We start from the raw sequence: 16,246 nt of genomic DNA on the forward strand, positions 1-16,246 counted from the left end.
AATTTTAGTTGTTCTGAGAGGCACTCTTGAGCCAAGTATAGAAGAAACGTTGTAATTTACTGTCTTGTAAGTATTTTGACTTGATCAAATTACATAAAAACCAAATTAAATTAAAAAGAAAATAAAGTAAATAAATAAATAATTAAACATTATGGGACTCTATTTTAACAACGCATGGTTTTTCTCATGGTATTTCTAACCCAGGGTTTTTCCCATGATATTCTTTGGCAACAAAGGATATGCTTATTCCTAGGAAGACTATACAAGCAACATATAACTCAGATACCATTTTTTCATTCAAGGTGCAAACCCATGAGATTACATTCCTCTTCCATCAAAAGTGACACATATCAATTTCATAATCATGGTGACAAACCATCAAAAGAAGAATTTATGAAGATAAAGAAGGTTTTACTTTTAAATGTAGTGAAAATATAGACAGTGGTTCAAATAAATGGAGATAATTTTAAAAATTTATTTATTTCTGTGTATTTAAAGAGTTCATGCAATCTTAAATAAATGGATATATTTTTCATGTTGATAAATCTATAGGATGATTTATCAAACTTTCAACAAAATGTCAATGAGTATATTCAAAGAACAGATTCCAGAGATTCGATGATTATTATCATCATAATTTTGATGAAAAAGACGATGTCGAAATTACAACTTCACCGGAAACGACGTTTCCTCAAATCTCCTTTTTCATTATAGTGACGAAACAACATTGCAAAAATGACAAAGTGTCATCGTAAATTGGGTCAATATTTAGTAGTGTGGGTTGATGAATCTCACTTTTGGAGGGCCTCGATAGGCCATAATTCAAACCCATTCCCTCTACACCAATGCAGCCATTGGCACCATCCCTCCTCGACCACAACTACTTGCTTATCCTGTTCATATCCCTAATATTGGTAAGGCATCCCAATTAGGCCATGGTAGTGGGCTTTCAACATATTGCCGGCAATATGTTTAAAGGGAAAACCGTTGAACAGATGCGTGAGCTTTTCAACATTCGGAATGAAAATTAAGCGTTAAACAACTGTGCGATTGCAGAGTACCTTGCTTTCATCAAGTCGGTTCGTTTGAACATGAATTTGAGAGCATGTCATTATGTTTAGATGGGCTGCAAACATTATGTCAGTGTACACATTTCCTTACGCATTCTAGGTGTTTATTTATTTGTTGGGTGGGTACTTTGACCTTTTCTAGTAGCAAATTTTGCAATTTAAAGGCAGTATTATACTCTGGGACGGGAATTTTTATCACAAAAAATCGATCGTATTTCAATCTGTTATTTTAGGCTCATAAATGAAAAAATATTGTTAATTTTACATAGGCGATGGAATGTGAAAGTGAGAAGCACAGTAACATTGTTAGTACCTTGATAGAAACATGTACACCGTTTGCACTTTGAATGTGGTGACTTCCTCCTGTTGTTGTTATTATTTATTTGAAGTATGAATGGTTGTTGTTCTATGTTGCAATTTATTTTTAATATAATAAAAGAAAAAAGATACTATTTAATGTTTGTATGGATAGGTATAGAAGATATATTTTAATGTAATGTGATGTTATTGTTATATTATGTTATTTAAATATTTTGGTTTAATTACTTAATCAGTATAAATTTATCTTAATCATGGATTTAACATGAGTTGAGCTGGATCAGGTTTTTTTCTCATGCCAACTTATTTTAGAGTGCAAAAAACAATGTGAAATTTTTTTTTGTTTAAATTATATTTTTTAATTTTATAGGGATTAATTAGATGTGCATTGATTCATTTTATAAGTATATTAAACTAGCTTTTTTGTTATAAATATATTTAACATTAATTTATATTAAAATATTTTTCTTTTTTCTTTTCTATTAAAGAACATTTTTTTTTCTATATAGAGAATATTTATGTTGTAATTTTTTTCTATATAGAGAATATTTATGTTGTAAGGCATTCCGTCTTGGAAGAACTTCCCCAGTTTCCACTTTGTACTCCTATTTACCCTTAGATCTAGTGTTACATGACTGAAAGCTTTTCCCACAGTTAGATTCCATTGTTTTAGCTTTCAACTGAATCTTGATTCGTGCAACCTTTCACCTTATTGATCTTTACCCTTGAATATATTGCAGGTACTTCACCAACTTTTATTATTTGAAAAATCAAATTCAAGCTTGGTAGGCACAAGATCCATAAATTTTCCACAGAAGCCTTTGCTTTATTTCCAATGAATATTTTGTATTTCTCGGTCCAAGGCTTGCATCTAGCCCTACGAAACCTACTAGTATTGTGAGTTTTCTCTATTTGTCTACACTTTTACATTTGCTTCATGTGTATTTCTACGAAACAAGGTGGTGTAAGATATACGTTCTCACTGCTTTTAATTTTGTTTGAGATTTATTTTAAATGCTTAAAGGTCCAATGTTTTTACTCTGGTCTCCCTTAATATGGCAACAGTGACCTCTATCACGATACTTCTTGTGGCAATGGCCGCACAAGAAAGCCACGCCTTGCACTTCGTGGTCCACAACACCCACAGGGGCTTCACTCATTGAACATATGACATAGCATGTGCGTTTGTGGCATACTAAACAATACTCTTAATTTGACTACATATTGGAAAATAACTCTAAAAATCACATTATTTAGCCCCTTGCCAATATAAATCCAATACACCTTCCCAATTTATAAAACCACTATTTTCACTAAATATTGTATGTATCAATTTTTTTATTCACTTTTTTTATACCCTTTTATTTTTATATCCTTGGTATAGTGACATGATGTCTCTCTTATGACCCCACATGCATTCTACAATGCACCTTTCTTCTTTTGATATACATTGTAAATGCATATTAGTTGCACCTTTCTTCTTTTGATATACATTGTAAATGCATATTAGTTCTCCCACAAAGCAATTACTTAACCCACACTCATGCACATCTCACTATGATTTGTGGTATTTAATGGTCTAACGCACACAAAGATCAACCATGTTTTAGGAAGATTGATTATGTGCATGTATATATGGTTGGCAAAAGGCGGGAAGATGGTCTGCGACGCTGCGATGGAGCTCTGATCAACCCTGTGCCTCTGCCCTCACCCCCAGGCTCTGCCTGGTCGGGCCTACGTTGCGTTCTCGTCGTTTAGCGCGGACCCCTCCTACGGGGAACCGGCCCCTCGACGGTTTGTCCCTCCTGCTATTCTTAGCAGGCCTGCAATGGCAGGATCCGCTTCCCCTCCTCCAGCTTCAGAGAACCTAGAGGTAATCTTTGCTTCTCTTCTGTCAGAGCCTTCAGATGCCAGACCTCGCCCCTCATTAACCAAGTTCATAAAAAAGCTGGATGAGATCCCTGAGGTGAATCTACCTCCTTCCCTCCCAAGGAAATCGGCAATAGCTTTATCAGAAAGAGGTCTTGTTGGACAGTTCACTGGTCTTTGGCCATCTCCAAGAACTGTCCAAAAATGGGTGGAGCGCAACTGGAGCACAATGATCCAAGGAAAGATCGCCATCAGATTCTGTGGGCGAGGATACTACACCTTCCTGTTTGAGACTAAAGAAGACAAGCACCTCATCTTCCGCAATGGACCTTACTTCATGGATACAAGAGGTCTCTATCTGAACAGATGGACCCCGGACTTCGATCTGGAAATGGACATCCCCAACGCGGTCCCCGTTTGGGTGCGCCTCCCCCATTTGCCCCTGCACTGCTGGGGGGATGAATCGGTCAAAGCGATCGGCAATGCAGTCGGAAAATATATAGATAGATCGGAACCAAGGGAGAATATGCATGCATGCGCAAGGATCTGCGTTGAAGTTGATCTTGGGAAAGGACTGCCAGAAGCCATTAAGTTAAAGGTGGATCAATGGATGCACATTCAGCAGCTGGATTACGAACAGCTGCCCTTCAAATGCAAGGTATGTCACGAGTACGGTCACTTTGCCAATAGATGTAGCAAGTTAAAAGTAAATGAAGTAGAACATAATGAGGAAAATGCTGAAGTACCATGGGAACAAGTTAAAAGGAAAAAGTCCTCCTCTAACCCGGGCAACAGCTCCACAGCCCCTCCGACAACATGTCATCCTCCCCCTCCTCCCCCTCCCTCCTCAGCCTTCCCCTCCTCCTCCAACCCCTTCGAATCCCTGACAGCTGAAGTTCTGCCCTGCCCTCCCCAATCCCCCCGCCCAGCCTCTCCATGCTCCAACCCTCCTCCCTCCCCCCCTCCTACCATCGAAAGAATCCTCACTAGAAACAAAGCTAAAGAAGCCAACCAGCCATCCGATCCCCCGAGAAAAGTTGGTCGAAAAACGAATAAAGAACTAAGGGACGAAACAGCAGCAAAGGAGATGGCAACCGGTACTCAACAACCCATGGATTCATTCCTAGGCAAGCTAAAAGGAAGCGGCGAAAAGGCCAAGGAGAAATCAGGATCCCACCCCACAACTGGTAAATAATGAACTTGGTCTCTTGGAACTGTAGGGGGATCGGCTCTTCCTTAAAGCTGAAAGCAATCAAGGATCTTATAAACCAGGAACAGCCAGACATTCTCCTAGTCCAGGAGACCAAAACCACCGAGCAGGACTTTCTGCTTCAAACCCAAAGATTCAAAAACTACACAGGCATATCAAAAGGTTCAGATGGGGCTTCAGGAGGAATAGGAACATTATGGAACAAAAATAAGTGGGAAATCATCAACTCACAGCTATGCAATTGGTGGATCAGAACAGACCTAAAGAACAAAAGCACCCAAGAAGTTTATTACATTTATAATATATATGCACCTAACCACTACAGAGACAAAGCCAGCTGTTGGAACTCTATAGAAGCGGATCTCACCACTATCCACAGCAGCGGGATAATTCTTGGGGGAGATTTGAATCTAATTAGGCAGGTGGAAGAAAAATATGGTGGGAACTACCATGCAGACCCATCGAGAGACAAGTTAGAAGCCATCATTCAGCTCTTCAATCTGATCGACACTCCTCTGTCGAATGGTAAATACACATGGACTAATAAGAGAACAGGATCACACAATATAAAAGAGAGGCTGGACAGGTTCCTAATTCAGGAAGGAGTAGCAGGTAATTTCCAAGCAATCAGGAGTGATATAATTCATGGCACAGCATCGGATCATAAGGCCGTGGTCCTCACCTTGGACAAAGGAATAAACTTAGGTCCTCTTTCTTTCAAATATAACAAAGCCTGGGATTCCCATGAAGATTTTCGCACCCTTGTTCGAAACCAGTGGGCAAATGAAGTATTAGGCTCGCCACATTTCGTATGGGAAACAAAGCTAAAACAACTTAGGACAATCATAAAGCAATGGGCGAGGGATAAGGCAACCTTGGAAAGGAAAAAGAAAACAGAGCTGATAAAAGAGATGGAAAGCTGGCACAAAGAAAAAGAACAGATGCAATACACAACAGAGGACTTAGAGAAGGAAAAAAATATGTACAAAGAGCTATATCGACAAAACCGAGTGGAGGAAGAGGAGCAAAGAATGAAATCCCGCTGCTTATGGTTGAAAGCTGGGGACAAAAACACTTCTTTCTTTCACAATAATGTCAAAATCAGAAGAGCCAGCAATCAGATAGACAAAATCGAAGTGGAAGGGAGAGAGTTGAAGGAACAAGAAGACATAAAGAACGCAGCATTTAATCACTTCAAGGCACTTCTTTCGGCAAATCCCCAGCAATATGACAGCGATGCATTTCTAAGTGTAATAGAGAGCAAAATAACAGAGGACCACAATATCAAATTGGAGCAAGAACCCACAGCAGAAGAAATTAAAGATTATGTGCATGTATATAAAATAACATATAAATTGATCTATATGATGATGAAAAATCAATTGATGATTCTTTATGAATAGTTTTGCAACAAATAAGGTGTTCAAGCCCAAGTCTAGACCCTCTATATGCAAGACAACTATCTACAACCAAGGTTGGGGCCCCAAATCTCAAATCAAGGGTGCAATCCCAACCTACACATGCTTAGAAGAAGAGGATGGACAAGTCCCAACACATGTGCTCTTAAGGGAATAACGCGAAAGAATGAAATCATCTTTTGATTCATTGTCATCTTACCAATGAGATATGGATATCACTCATAGACTATGTAAAATGCAACAATGGATTGGAGATAACACAGAGGCATTAAATGAATGGACTACAACTAGAACATAAGACAAGATTTTGGTTGTAGAGGTGATCTACTCCATTTGGCTAGCTCAAAAAAAATGGTGTATTCCAAAATAAACCTCCAAATGTCTACACGATTTTCTACATGTTGAAGGAAAGCATTACCTTATCATGCACCTCACTAAAGACAAGGCTTCCTTGCACTCTCATACCTTTGAAATACAATTCTAAAATTTCTAGAGGATAATTTAATTATCCAATTTTAAAGTCACAACCAAGCCAGACACCACATTGGTGTATGAGACCCCCTTACTTGTGGGACAAGGGACCCACCTCCACACAATGATTTGACCTCTAAGTCAATGAAGGCATACATACTCTACCCCCTCTAGTTTTGAACCTGTGGCCGCTTAGGAGGAAACACATCCTCTTAACCATTAGGCCCACCCAAGCTAGATATAGTGGATTTCTCCTTAAGGTCTCTTTTACATAATGAGCGATTACATTGGAAGTAACATCATATAGGAAATAGAAACGACAATGGAAACAATATTAATAACTAATATCACTTCCTTGAAATAGGAATGACCCTGGCATTTCTATAATCAGAGAATCACTTGAAAATTTAGGCTAATTTTTGTAACCTACACAAGGCACCCTACAACCCATGGTTTGCTACAGAAAGAGCTCCAAACTTGTTCAAGGGTTAACACCCTTTTCTCCACCTGTGCTAGTCTCTGTGCACCTGCAACTTGAAGAGAATGCCCTACAGTAGGCCTCTCGACCCTCAAACAGTCCTCCATGCAATGTTCCACCTACGGCCCTAAAAGCTTACCTCAGACCTGTTATCATATATATATATTTTTATAAATTATTTATATGGGAAATTTTTGTTTTGGTGTTTAAGGTTGTAGTTACTCTCAGGATTTTATACAGGATTATTATTATGATGGTTTGCAAGTCTCCAATTATCTCCCAAGTATACTAGTTCTCGGCCACACTCCAAATCACAACATAGATCATCAAAGAGACCACTGATTCTTTCCACCTCTCATGGTTTTGTTTGTCCTATTAACTGCAACCCAATAAAAATCTTGCATTGGGTGGGCTCTGTCGTTTCCACAATTTTGGGCTTCTGAACCAGATTCAAGGTGTTGCGAAGAAATTATATGGTGAAAGGAAGATTTCATCCGGATTCAAAGGAAATAGGAGGCTAAATCCAGGCAGTACACATTATTGAGCAACATTCCACTTCTTCAAATTGGGATAATTCTGTTTCAGGGAACTATTCATGCACTTAAGATCCTATATTGGTGCCATCATATGATCATTGTACTCTAAGTTTACAAGGAATGATTAAACACGAGGTTGAACGGTGGGCTGGTTTGGTAGAGGGTGCAAATGATCCATATGGAAGAACTATCCATATTGATTTTCAACATGAGATATATGTTGCCAAGAGTTACAATGTGAGGCAGCTGGCTGCAAGAGCTCCAGGCGTTCCTTTGTTTGAAATTTTTGTAACAAAAGACAGTGATCATAAATATAAGAAGAAGGTGGTCTACTTACAACAGAATGGACAATATGCAGACGCTTCCTTTTCAATATCACCTAAAGATACTGAAGACTTAGATACTGACACAAATAAAAATGATGATGCACATGTGGGAGATGAGGGATTGAGATGAGTTCTTAAATTTCTTAAAGTTCGGATGCCTGGCCTAAAATTCAAGGTGTTGAAAGTTGTGACTCTAGAACAGGCAAACACGGATATAATATTAGGGTTTTTTAATCAGTTAATCTAGGATGTCAATAAGATAAGGATGATGAAACTACTGGCGAAGATAAAACTGGAGGTGATCTACATAATGATAAAGCAACTGTAAGAGGAAATAGTGATTTTATGCAGCTTATTAAAATTGCTGCTATGAAAGTTGTCATTGGTACTCTTTTACAGAGTATCGCAGAATATGCACCTCCAAGCCTTCTTGTACTTTGATTATTTTCTCATCTGTAGCAAATCATGAAAAGAACACTTTAAACACAATTAACATGTATTGACGATCTTGGCAGAAACTAGAATTTATTTTGATTTGTTCTTTTGTTAAAGTGAAGATGGAATACCTAGGCCACATAATCTCAAAATAAAGAGTCAAAGTTGATCTTAACAAAATTAAAACAATCACATAAAGACCATAACTCAAAAACATCTCTTTTATATATCGGACTATTTTATCTCCGAATTGGAATAAAAATCAGAATATAACTTATGTTATAATGTATGTCATTTTATAGTTTCAAACATAGCTTAGCATGCTAAGTGGGTTGCCTCTCAAAGGGATGGTTGTGCTTTAAACAAGTTGCAAAACCATGGAATTTCTGATCATTATGAGTTATGAAAATGAGCACCCAATTCTCTGCCACAATCTTTTCCTATACTAGCAAGAATAGAATCGAAGAACCGGTCCAACTGAATCAGTATATTGTTAACTGCCATACCCCTAGCCATAGGTAGTTGTCTCATGTACAACATCTACAATTATGTACACTATCTAAAATTGATCTAAGCCCACAAGTTGAAACATAATATCCAATCAATATATCATGTAAATTTGTCCTGCAAAATAAAGAGTGACGCAGAAGCCTTCTAATGTCTATTCTCACCATTCACAAGACAAGCTTGCTTGTCAGTTCCATGAAGAAAGCTGGTAAACCAATCAGCCGATGACTTTACTTGAGTTATGATTCAAGATTTTCTTGAGTTCTGATTCTCTATAGTGTGCATGTTTCTGAAGCAGTCTTGTTCAAGCTGGCATCCTTTGCAGGATGTGTTTTGCCATGTATATAACTGAGGCTACCAGCATAGATGGTTTCCATTTCAATGCTTCATACTCAACCAGGCATAGTTCAAGAAGATAGAATGCCAGCTTCTTAAGCTGACATTTTATTTTATCAATGGAAATCCTATGTTCCATGCATTTTGAGATAATAGAACTAAACCAGTATAAGACCTACCCATGGAATTGCCACTAGAAAGCACTATCAATGTTAAGCAATACGAAGATCAAAATTACCATAAAATAGAGATAGAAAGGTTAATTTGGGATATTTTGAGATGCAGAGTTCTTAATAAAAAGGAAAGTACCTGATAAATTGATTCTAGTACCAAAAAAAAATATTCCAGATTACCAAAGATTAAGATAATAATAAAAGCAAATTTCTGATTCTAGTAATAAACAAAATGCTGAATAAACTTCATGAAACCAAATATATCTCAAAATAATACCTTAGATAAAGGAATTATCAACTCACGATACAACTTGATTTTGCAAAACAATATTTAGTACTCATGAAGGACATTACAAATTCAGGGTAATTTCACTTAGTTTAACCAAAGTTCTTAATTCTAAGCAATCATGAATGGACTTTTCCAACCATGTCTTAAAAAAATTGTATTTATACACTTCGATTATTTTCTCATCTGTAGCAAATCATGAAAAGAACACTTTAAACACAATTAACAGGTATTGATTATTTTCTCATCTGTAGCAAATCATGAAAAGAACACTTTAAACACAATTAACAGGTATTGACCATCTTGGTAGAAACACAAATTTATTTTGATTTGTTCTTTTGTTAAAATGAAGATGGAATACCTAGGCCACATAATCTCAAAATAAAGAGTCAAAGTTGATCTTAACAAAATTAAAATAATCACATAAAGACCATAACTGAAAACATCTCTTTTATATATCAGACTATTTTATCTTCAAATTGGAATAAAAATCAGAATATAACTTATCTGATAATGTATGTCATTTTATAGTTTCAAACATAGCTTAGCATGTTGAGTGGCTTGCCTCTCAAAGGGATGGTTGTGCTTTAAAAAAGTTGCAAAACCATGGAATTTCTTATCATTATGAGTTATAAAAATGAGCACTGAATTCTCTGCCACAATCTTTTCCTATACTAACAGCAATAGAATTGAAGAACATGTCCAACTGAATCAGTATATTGATAACTGCCATACCCCTAGCCATAGGTAGTTGTCTCATGTGCAACATCGACAATTATGTACACTATCTAAAATTGATCTAAGCCCACAAGTGAAACATAATATCCAATCAATATATCATGTAAATTTGTACTACAAAATAAAGAGCGACGCAGAAGCCTTCTAACGTCCGTTCTCACCATTCACAAGACAGGTTTTCTTGTCAGTTTGATGAAGAAAGCTTGTAAACCAATGAGCCGATGACTTTACTTGAGTTCTGATTCAAGATTTACTTAAGTTCTGATTCTCTATAGTGTGCATGTTTCTACCAGTCTTGTCCAAGCTGGCATCCTTTGCAGGATATGTTGTCCATGTATATAGTTGAGGTTGTTAGGATAGATGGTTTCCATTTCAATGCTTCATGCTCAACCAAACATAGTTCAAGAAGATAGAATGCCAGCTTCTCAAGCTAATTCATGGAACCAAACCCAAAAGATCATTAAATTTATAAAGATCCCACTTATGGAAGCTTACAGTTAGAACAAAATAGTGCATGATGCCTCTCATGCAACACATCGAAAATACAATGCATTTCATAACATAATTGAGGCTCAATGCCATTTGAATATTCATCAAAATTTCAAGAAAAGTAGAATACCTATTTATCAGCCTGAGCAGCCTTTAGAAACCTTTTCATGAAAACAAAGGGATTTGGTACATCCAAATTGAATCTTAATTTGTTGAGCATCAATTTCTCCTGAAGAAAATGAAACATACCATAAACATGAGCAAAGATAACAATTCCAAATATGAATTATTTAAACAATTAGAAATATAAAGCTCGAAATATGGGAGACAAGTATGACATAATAATGTGAGAAAACAAAATCTCATCATGGAGAGAGGTTCACCACGTGTATAAACATTGTTTGAGATTGTAATCATTTCCTTAACCTATAAAGCCCTTAAGGAAAATGAGTTCGAATGTGAAGCCTTATTCTAGATGCCAAATCAAGGGCACAAAAAACAAGTTTTTAGTCAAAACAAATCAATAAAAAATTTCAACTAACAATGAACTTTCCCTCCTATGACTATTTACTACCTTGGGAGCCCAAATTTCTTCATATTTGGCAGCAACTAGCATGGCAGTCAACCCCACTAGTTGAATATCCTTTCTCGTAATAGTGTACACCACAGAAAGAAATCTATTAATTAGGTTAATCATGAGAAAAAGTGTCTCATCCATTAAATCAAATTTTAGATGCACCTGTAAGTGCAAATTGTTTATGTTAGAAAATTATCAATAGAAAGGTACAAAAAATTATTATTACAGAAATAGAGAGATATCGATATGAATTAATCAAGTACATCACAGTCAATAAGTATTTCCCTCATCTTCTGGTTGATATCAACTTGGCTTGACATGTAGTTTGATGAGAGATTGTTGTATGCGTGCAATACAACAAACACAACAGACCAAAATAGAAACAAATTAGACATACAGTTATTTATTCAGAGTTGAATCTAAACTATAGACATGGATCAAGGCTCACATCAATGCTTGACCTAATGTCCTCATTCATAAATTATAACCTTCCATGATGCTTAAGTGGGCACTTTAATTCTCCAGTGGAGATATTCATGTATGGCACAGACACACGCTGCTCACATGTAATCACTGCATACTATATGCAATGAAAATCTAGTGTCTGATTAAATTGTTTAAATGAAGTGTATTCTTCCAAGACAAGATGTTGTTATTTCGAATAGAATAAAAACAATTTGCAAGGCTCCCATGAGAAAAGGGATGTACCTCGGTATACCAATAGAAATGGTAAATGTCTTGAACATATTCAACTATAGCAAGTTGATTTTCATTATCTGCTTCGTCAGTGTTGGGCAAGTCCTCTTCCTCTTCCATGACATCCTGCTCAATGGTTCTAGATGCAAGTTGTTTAATAGAAACCACTGGATGGCAATTGGAGCTATGGATTAGATAAACCCTTCACTTGCTTTTGCAAAAGAATAGAGTAAAAATATGTGAATAAAAAGCACCATTTACACATGATAAAATAAGAGGAGTGGACCAAATGCTCCTAACCTCACTTATGGCACTTAGTGTTGATGTAAAAGCTCATGGAAGCCTTGTCTTCCTTTTTGATGCATCAATCATTGGCATTCTACTTGAGACACCTTTAGCTACAGGTGGGCAGAACCTAGACTTGCATGCACTTGAAGCAGCTTTGCCGGAGATGTCAACATTTGAAGGCTTTGGTGGTCTCCCTGAAGCTAAAGTACATTTTCTAGAGAGGTCAGTAGTAGAAGGCCTCCCTGGAGCTGAAGCGTGTTTACCTAAGAGGCCAGTAGTAGAAGGCCTCCCTGAAGCTGAAATGTTTTTACCAAAGAGACATTAGTAGAAGGCTTGGATTGTATCCTTGAACTCGATGGATCATTACTTGAGACCTCAACATTCAAAACCCTGGGCAGTTTTCCTAAAATTGATTCACGTGTATGTAAGGGTTCAACATTAGAAATCCCAGGTGCTTTTCCTGAACCTGTTACATGCCTGGATTTTGAAACAAAATTTGATCTAATGCTTCCCTTTTCATCTTTGTTCCTCTGTGGCCCCAGTGGCTGAATGACAGGAAAACAAAACCAACGGATGTAAAATAAATACATGTAAACCATCCCAACTAAATAAGCAAGCAAAGAGCCCTGTTATTGACCTCAATATATCCACACGCAGTTACTGATTTGAAACAGAGGCCAACGTATAAATCCCAGTAGTAGTGAACTAAAATCAATCACCTCATGCTACATACTAACATCTGGGGATTGATATATGATAAATAAATCAGACAGTTGTTTAATCACACACAATTTATACAACCATGGATGATGACTATGTTGTAGCATTCATATTCTTGACACCGACACCAAACCTCCTACACACCCAATTCTAATTGTTAACTCTAATTGGTAAAAACCCCAAAATATCTGCAAAAGACCAGAGCATCATATTGGGAAGCTGAATCTACCTTGGCATTTTCTTATCAGCAAGTTGATTCTGCTTCCTAGATTTCATGTGGACATAGAATTACACACCCAAAGCGTCACATACAACATTTTTCTTCATCAACCCCCGCCAGAAGAGGGTTTAAAATGCTTGAATAAGCATATGGCTAGAGAAAAATGCTTGACTAGAGAGGTTAAGCTCACAATCAAAACTTCTTTATAAAACTGAAGTTTCCACTATGTGCTGATAAAACATGAGTACTACATAAGGGTTTTGCAAATTTAAAAAAAAATACATATGTTCTAGGAATGAAAAAGCCTTCTTACTCTAGCTTGATCTCATCACCCCCATTGGGTTTTGAAGCATGGCACCCTAGGTTCCCAATGTCTAATAAAACCCTTCTAGGCCTCGTTTCGGCCTGCATCACCACTACATCACAGAGCATGCATATAACCTCTATCAAATCGATCTATGTTTTACACTAGTCATATAGAGCCATTGATATTCATATAAACACTAATAAAGATGTATTACATATTTGTTGATATTAGGTTTTGGTACGGGGTTTGGATAGTAGAATACTATAAAATACCTTTGCTAGCCATGGGCTTGTTGGGCTTCGCCACCCTATTTTCGATTCCAATTTTGGTTTGACGAAAAGAAAAACACAAAGCATTCAGTAGCTATTGAACAATCAAACCCCTCCAAAACTGATAAGGAAGCCATAACTGAGCGCGATCCTGACCTTAAACATAAAATCAAATTGAAATTTAAGAAAATACACCAATACTAGTAGTGAAGAGAGATCTGTTCTTGAGATGGCCAGTAGTAGACTTCTTGTAACTGTTTTAGAAGAAAGGCATGATTTAATTATAGCCATCATTTCCTTACATGCTTCTATCATATCTTTGAATAAGCCCTTGATCAGTCCTAGATGCAACTCTAGAGAGGTCCAGATATAGCTCAACAAACCCTTCATATTTGGTAGAAATGATAAATATTACAAAAGGTGAGGATAAGGCTACAAACAATCTGCCTTGGAGGTATTTTAAATATATACAGATTGATTTCAGAAGAGACCAGAATAGAGGCTTAAATGAGCATCATATTATTCTAGAAACCATAGAGAGATAACACAATAATTTCATCCAAATTCACTCAGAATAATCCCAAATTTTGTCCATAGAGATGCCATTGAAAATACTTAGGTCAAATACTACTGAGGTCTACCAAGAAGAGGGCCCAAATAGGTCCCAGAACATGCCTGGAATTAATACAAAAATGTCTCAGACAAGGGGGTCTCAGAAAGGTCGAGAAGGGCCTTAGGAAAGGGCTAGTCTGTGCCTTAAATAAGCCAAAAGGAAATGCAAGATAGATACGAATTAGCCTCATAAAATAAATCATTTCATAATGACCCAAGATCCTTTCAAATTGATTAAGAAGTGCCCAGTAACAAGGGTATGAACTACATGATATTCAAATTTGAGATAATAGCAATATCATTCTTTGTCCCACTTTTTCATACCACTATCAAACTTCTCAAAATATAAAATCAATCCTTAATTCCAAAATATAAGAAAACATTGTTCCAGAGATGAAAGAGTGTCTGACAAGCATTTTTCCTAAAAGATTTTTGGGAATTGTGACAAACAAATTCTTGAAAATTAATATCCCCATGAATAGTAGAACAATGTTTGTCATAGACAACAAGAAAAAATAAAACATGCCCAAAATTTCTTGCGTTGAATATGATTAAAGGGGCATGACACTGCATTTGGTTGGTTGAAAACTTGTGTGAGAAGGTTTTTCTTCCACCACTCATTGATTTCATTGGTAAGGCCAACCCCTGGAAAGAACCTCAAATTATCAAGGCCATAGCTGTATATTCAAGTAAAGAAGAACATATAATCTAGAATCTCCAATTGTGTCTTCCATATATCCTAAGTTCAATTAAAATCAAGTTCCTAGCTGATTAATTGTAGTGAGTGACAATTATTTTATAGTTTTACCCAACAACACTATATTGGAGATTAAGGATATGGGTGTTGAAACATACCAAGCTTCCTTGGCCAGCAAGGCACTGACTCGATCCAAATAATCTTTGATAATGCTCTATGAATCCTACCGTAGAATTCCGTTTGTTTCATTACCAATTACAAGATTTATGTGTACATTCCACAAAATATATAATCAATAACATAAAATACAGTACAGTTCTTCATTCAAATTTTCAATAAATAAATTCATAACTGAATACTAATCTTTAAAACTAAATTAAACATGTGGAATACGTGCAAAGTAGTGATTTTCCAACCAATTGTAATCATCCACTATGGATGCCACCCACGAACTGGGATATGAGATTACAAGGTTTGGGAAATTTCACCCACTGCTCTCTCCCTAAATTCACCATTAGATCTCTACAAAGAATTTTGCACTGTTGCTTGGCCTTTCACGATTGTTGTCCTTGTATAGCTACTCCAGTTATTAGCCATCGTGTTTGCCACAAAACCTCTATTCTGCATCCTTTGTTGATATGTTTTGGTAACCTCAAAATGTGGCAAAAGTTTGCAGTATTTGTTTATTTTGTTAATCAAACTAAGGTCAGAAGGTCAACCTGTCTCGTATTCTTTAATTTCACAACCAAAGAAGTACAAGTTGGTAGGTGGTCAACTTTTTTCTATAAATGTAGCTAGTATATTTTTACGCCATTGTAGTTTTATTACACACTTTGAAATCTCTCCTGAAATCTAACTCAGGGTTAGAGTATTCTTGCCCAAATACATACCCATAAGTCAGGACCTACAAAATAGATTGTTTTTCTAGTGTATAAATACATGAACTTGAGACAATGGACCCTCCCGTCCTTTGATCGAGTCTAATCCCTCCCAGATCCAGAGCACACCGATAGTCGCAGCTAGGAAAAAGTCCTCTTTCAATAATAAAAAAACACAATGAAGAGCAAAGGCGCGAAGGCTTTGGTCAAGAAGGTCCTGCGTCAAGCAACCCAGTCAAGTCCTGAGAAACTCGATAGCTAAAGGCTGTTTGGGTTCAAATGAGCAGAAGCAGGTGGGTTGCAGCTCCAAAATGCAACTCTT

The 16,246-nt window shown here is 36.7% G+C and overlaps 1 protein-coding gene and 1 pseudogene across 1 annotated transcript; one reads left to right on the forward strand and one right to left on the reverse strand.

Moving 5' to 3' along the window:
* The first annotated feature begins 4,451 nt into the window (after positions 1-4,451).
* On the forward strand, positions 4,452-7,378 carry LOC149251980 (uncharacterized). The gene is made up of 2 exons (XM_089454045.1): positions 4,452-5,801; positions 7,283-7,378. The coding sequence occupies exons 1-2, from the start codon at positions 4,452-4,454 to the stop codon at positions 7,376-7,378; spliced, it is 1,446 nt and encodes a 481-aa protein (XP_089310171.1).
* Positions 7,379-10,790: 3,412 nt separating this feature from the next.
* LOC149251981 (cyclin-B2-4 pseudogene) lies at positions 10,791-12,053 on the reverse strand (annotated as a pseudogene).
* Positions 12,054-16,246: the final 4,193 nt, after the last annotated feature.

Source organism: Pinus tabuliformis, chromosome 7, assembly GCF_031772625.1.
Source record: "Pinus tabuliformis cultivar Carrire ecotype Pingquan chromosome 7, CPIR1, whole genome shotgun sequence".
Taxonomy (NCBI): Eukaryota; Viridiplantae; Streptophyta; class Pinopsida; order Pinales; family Pinaceae; genus Pinus; species Pinus tabuliformis.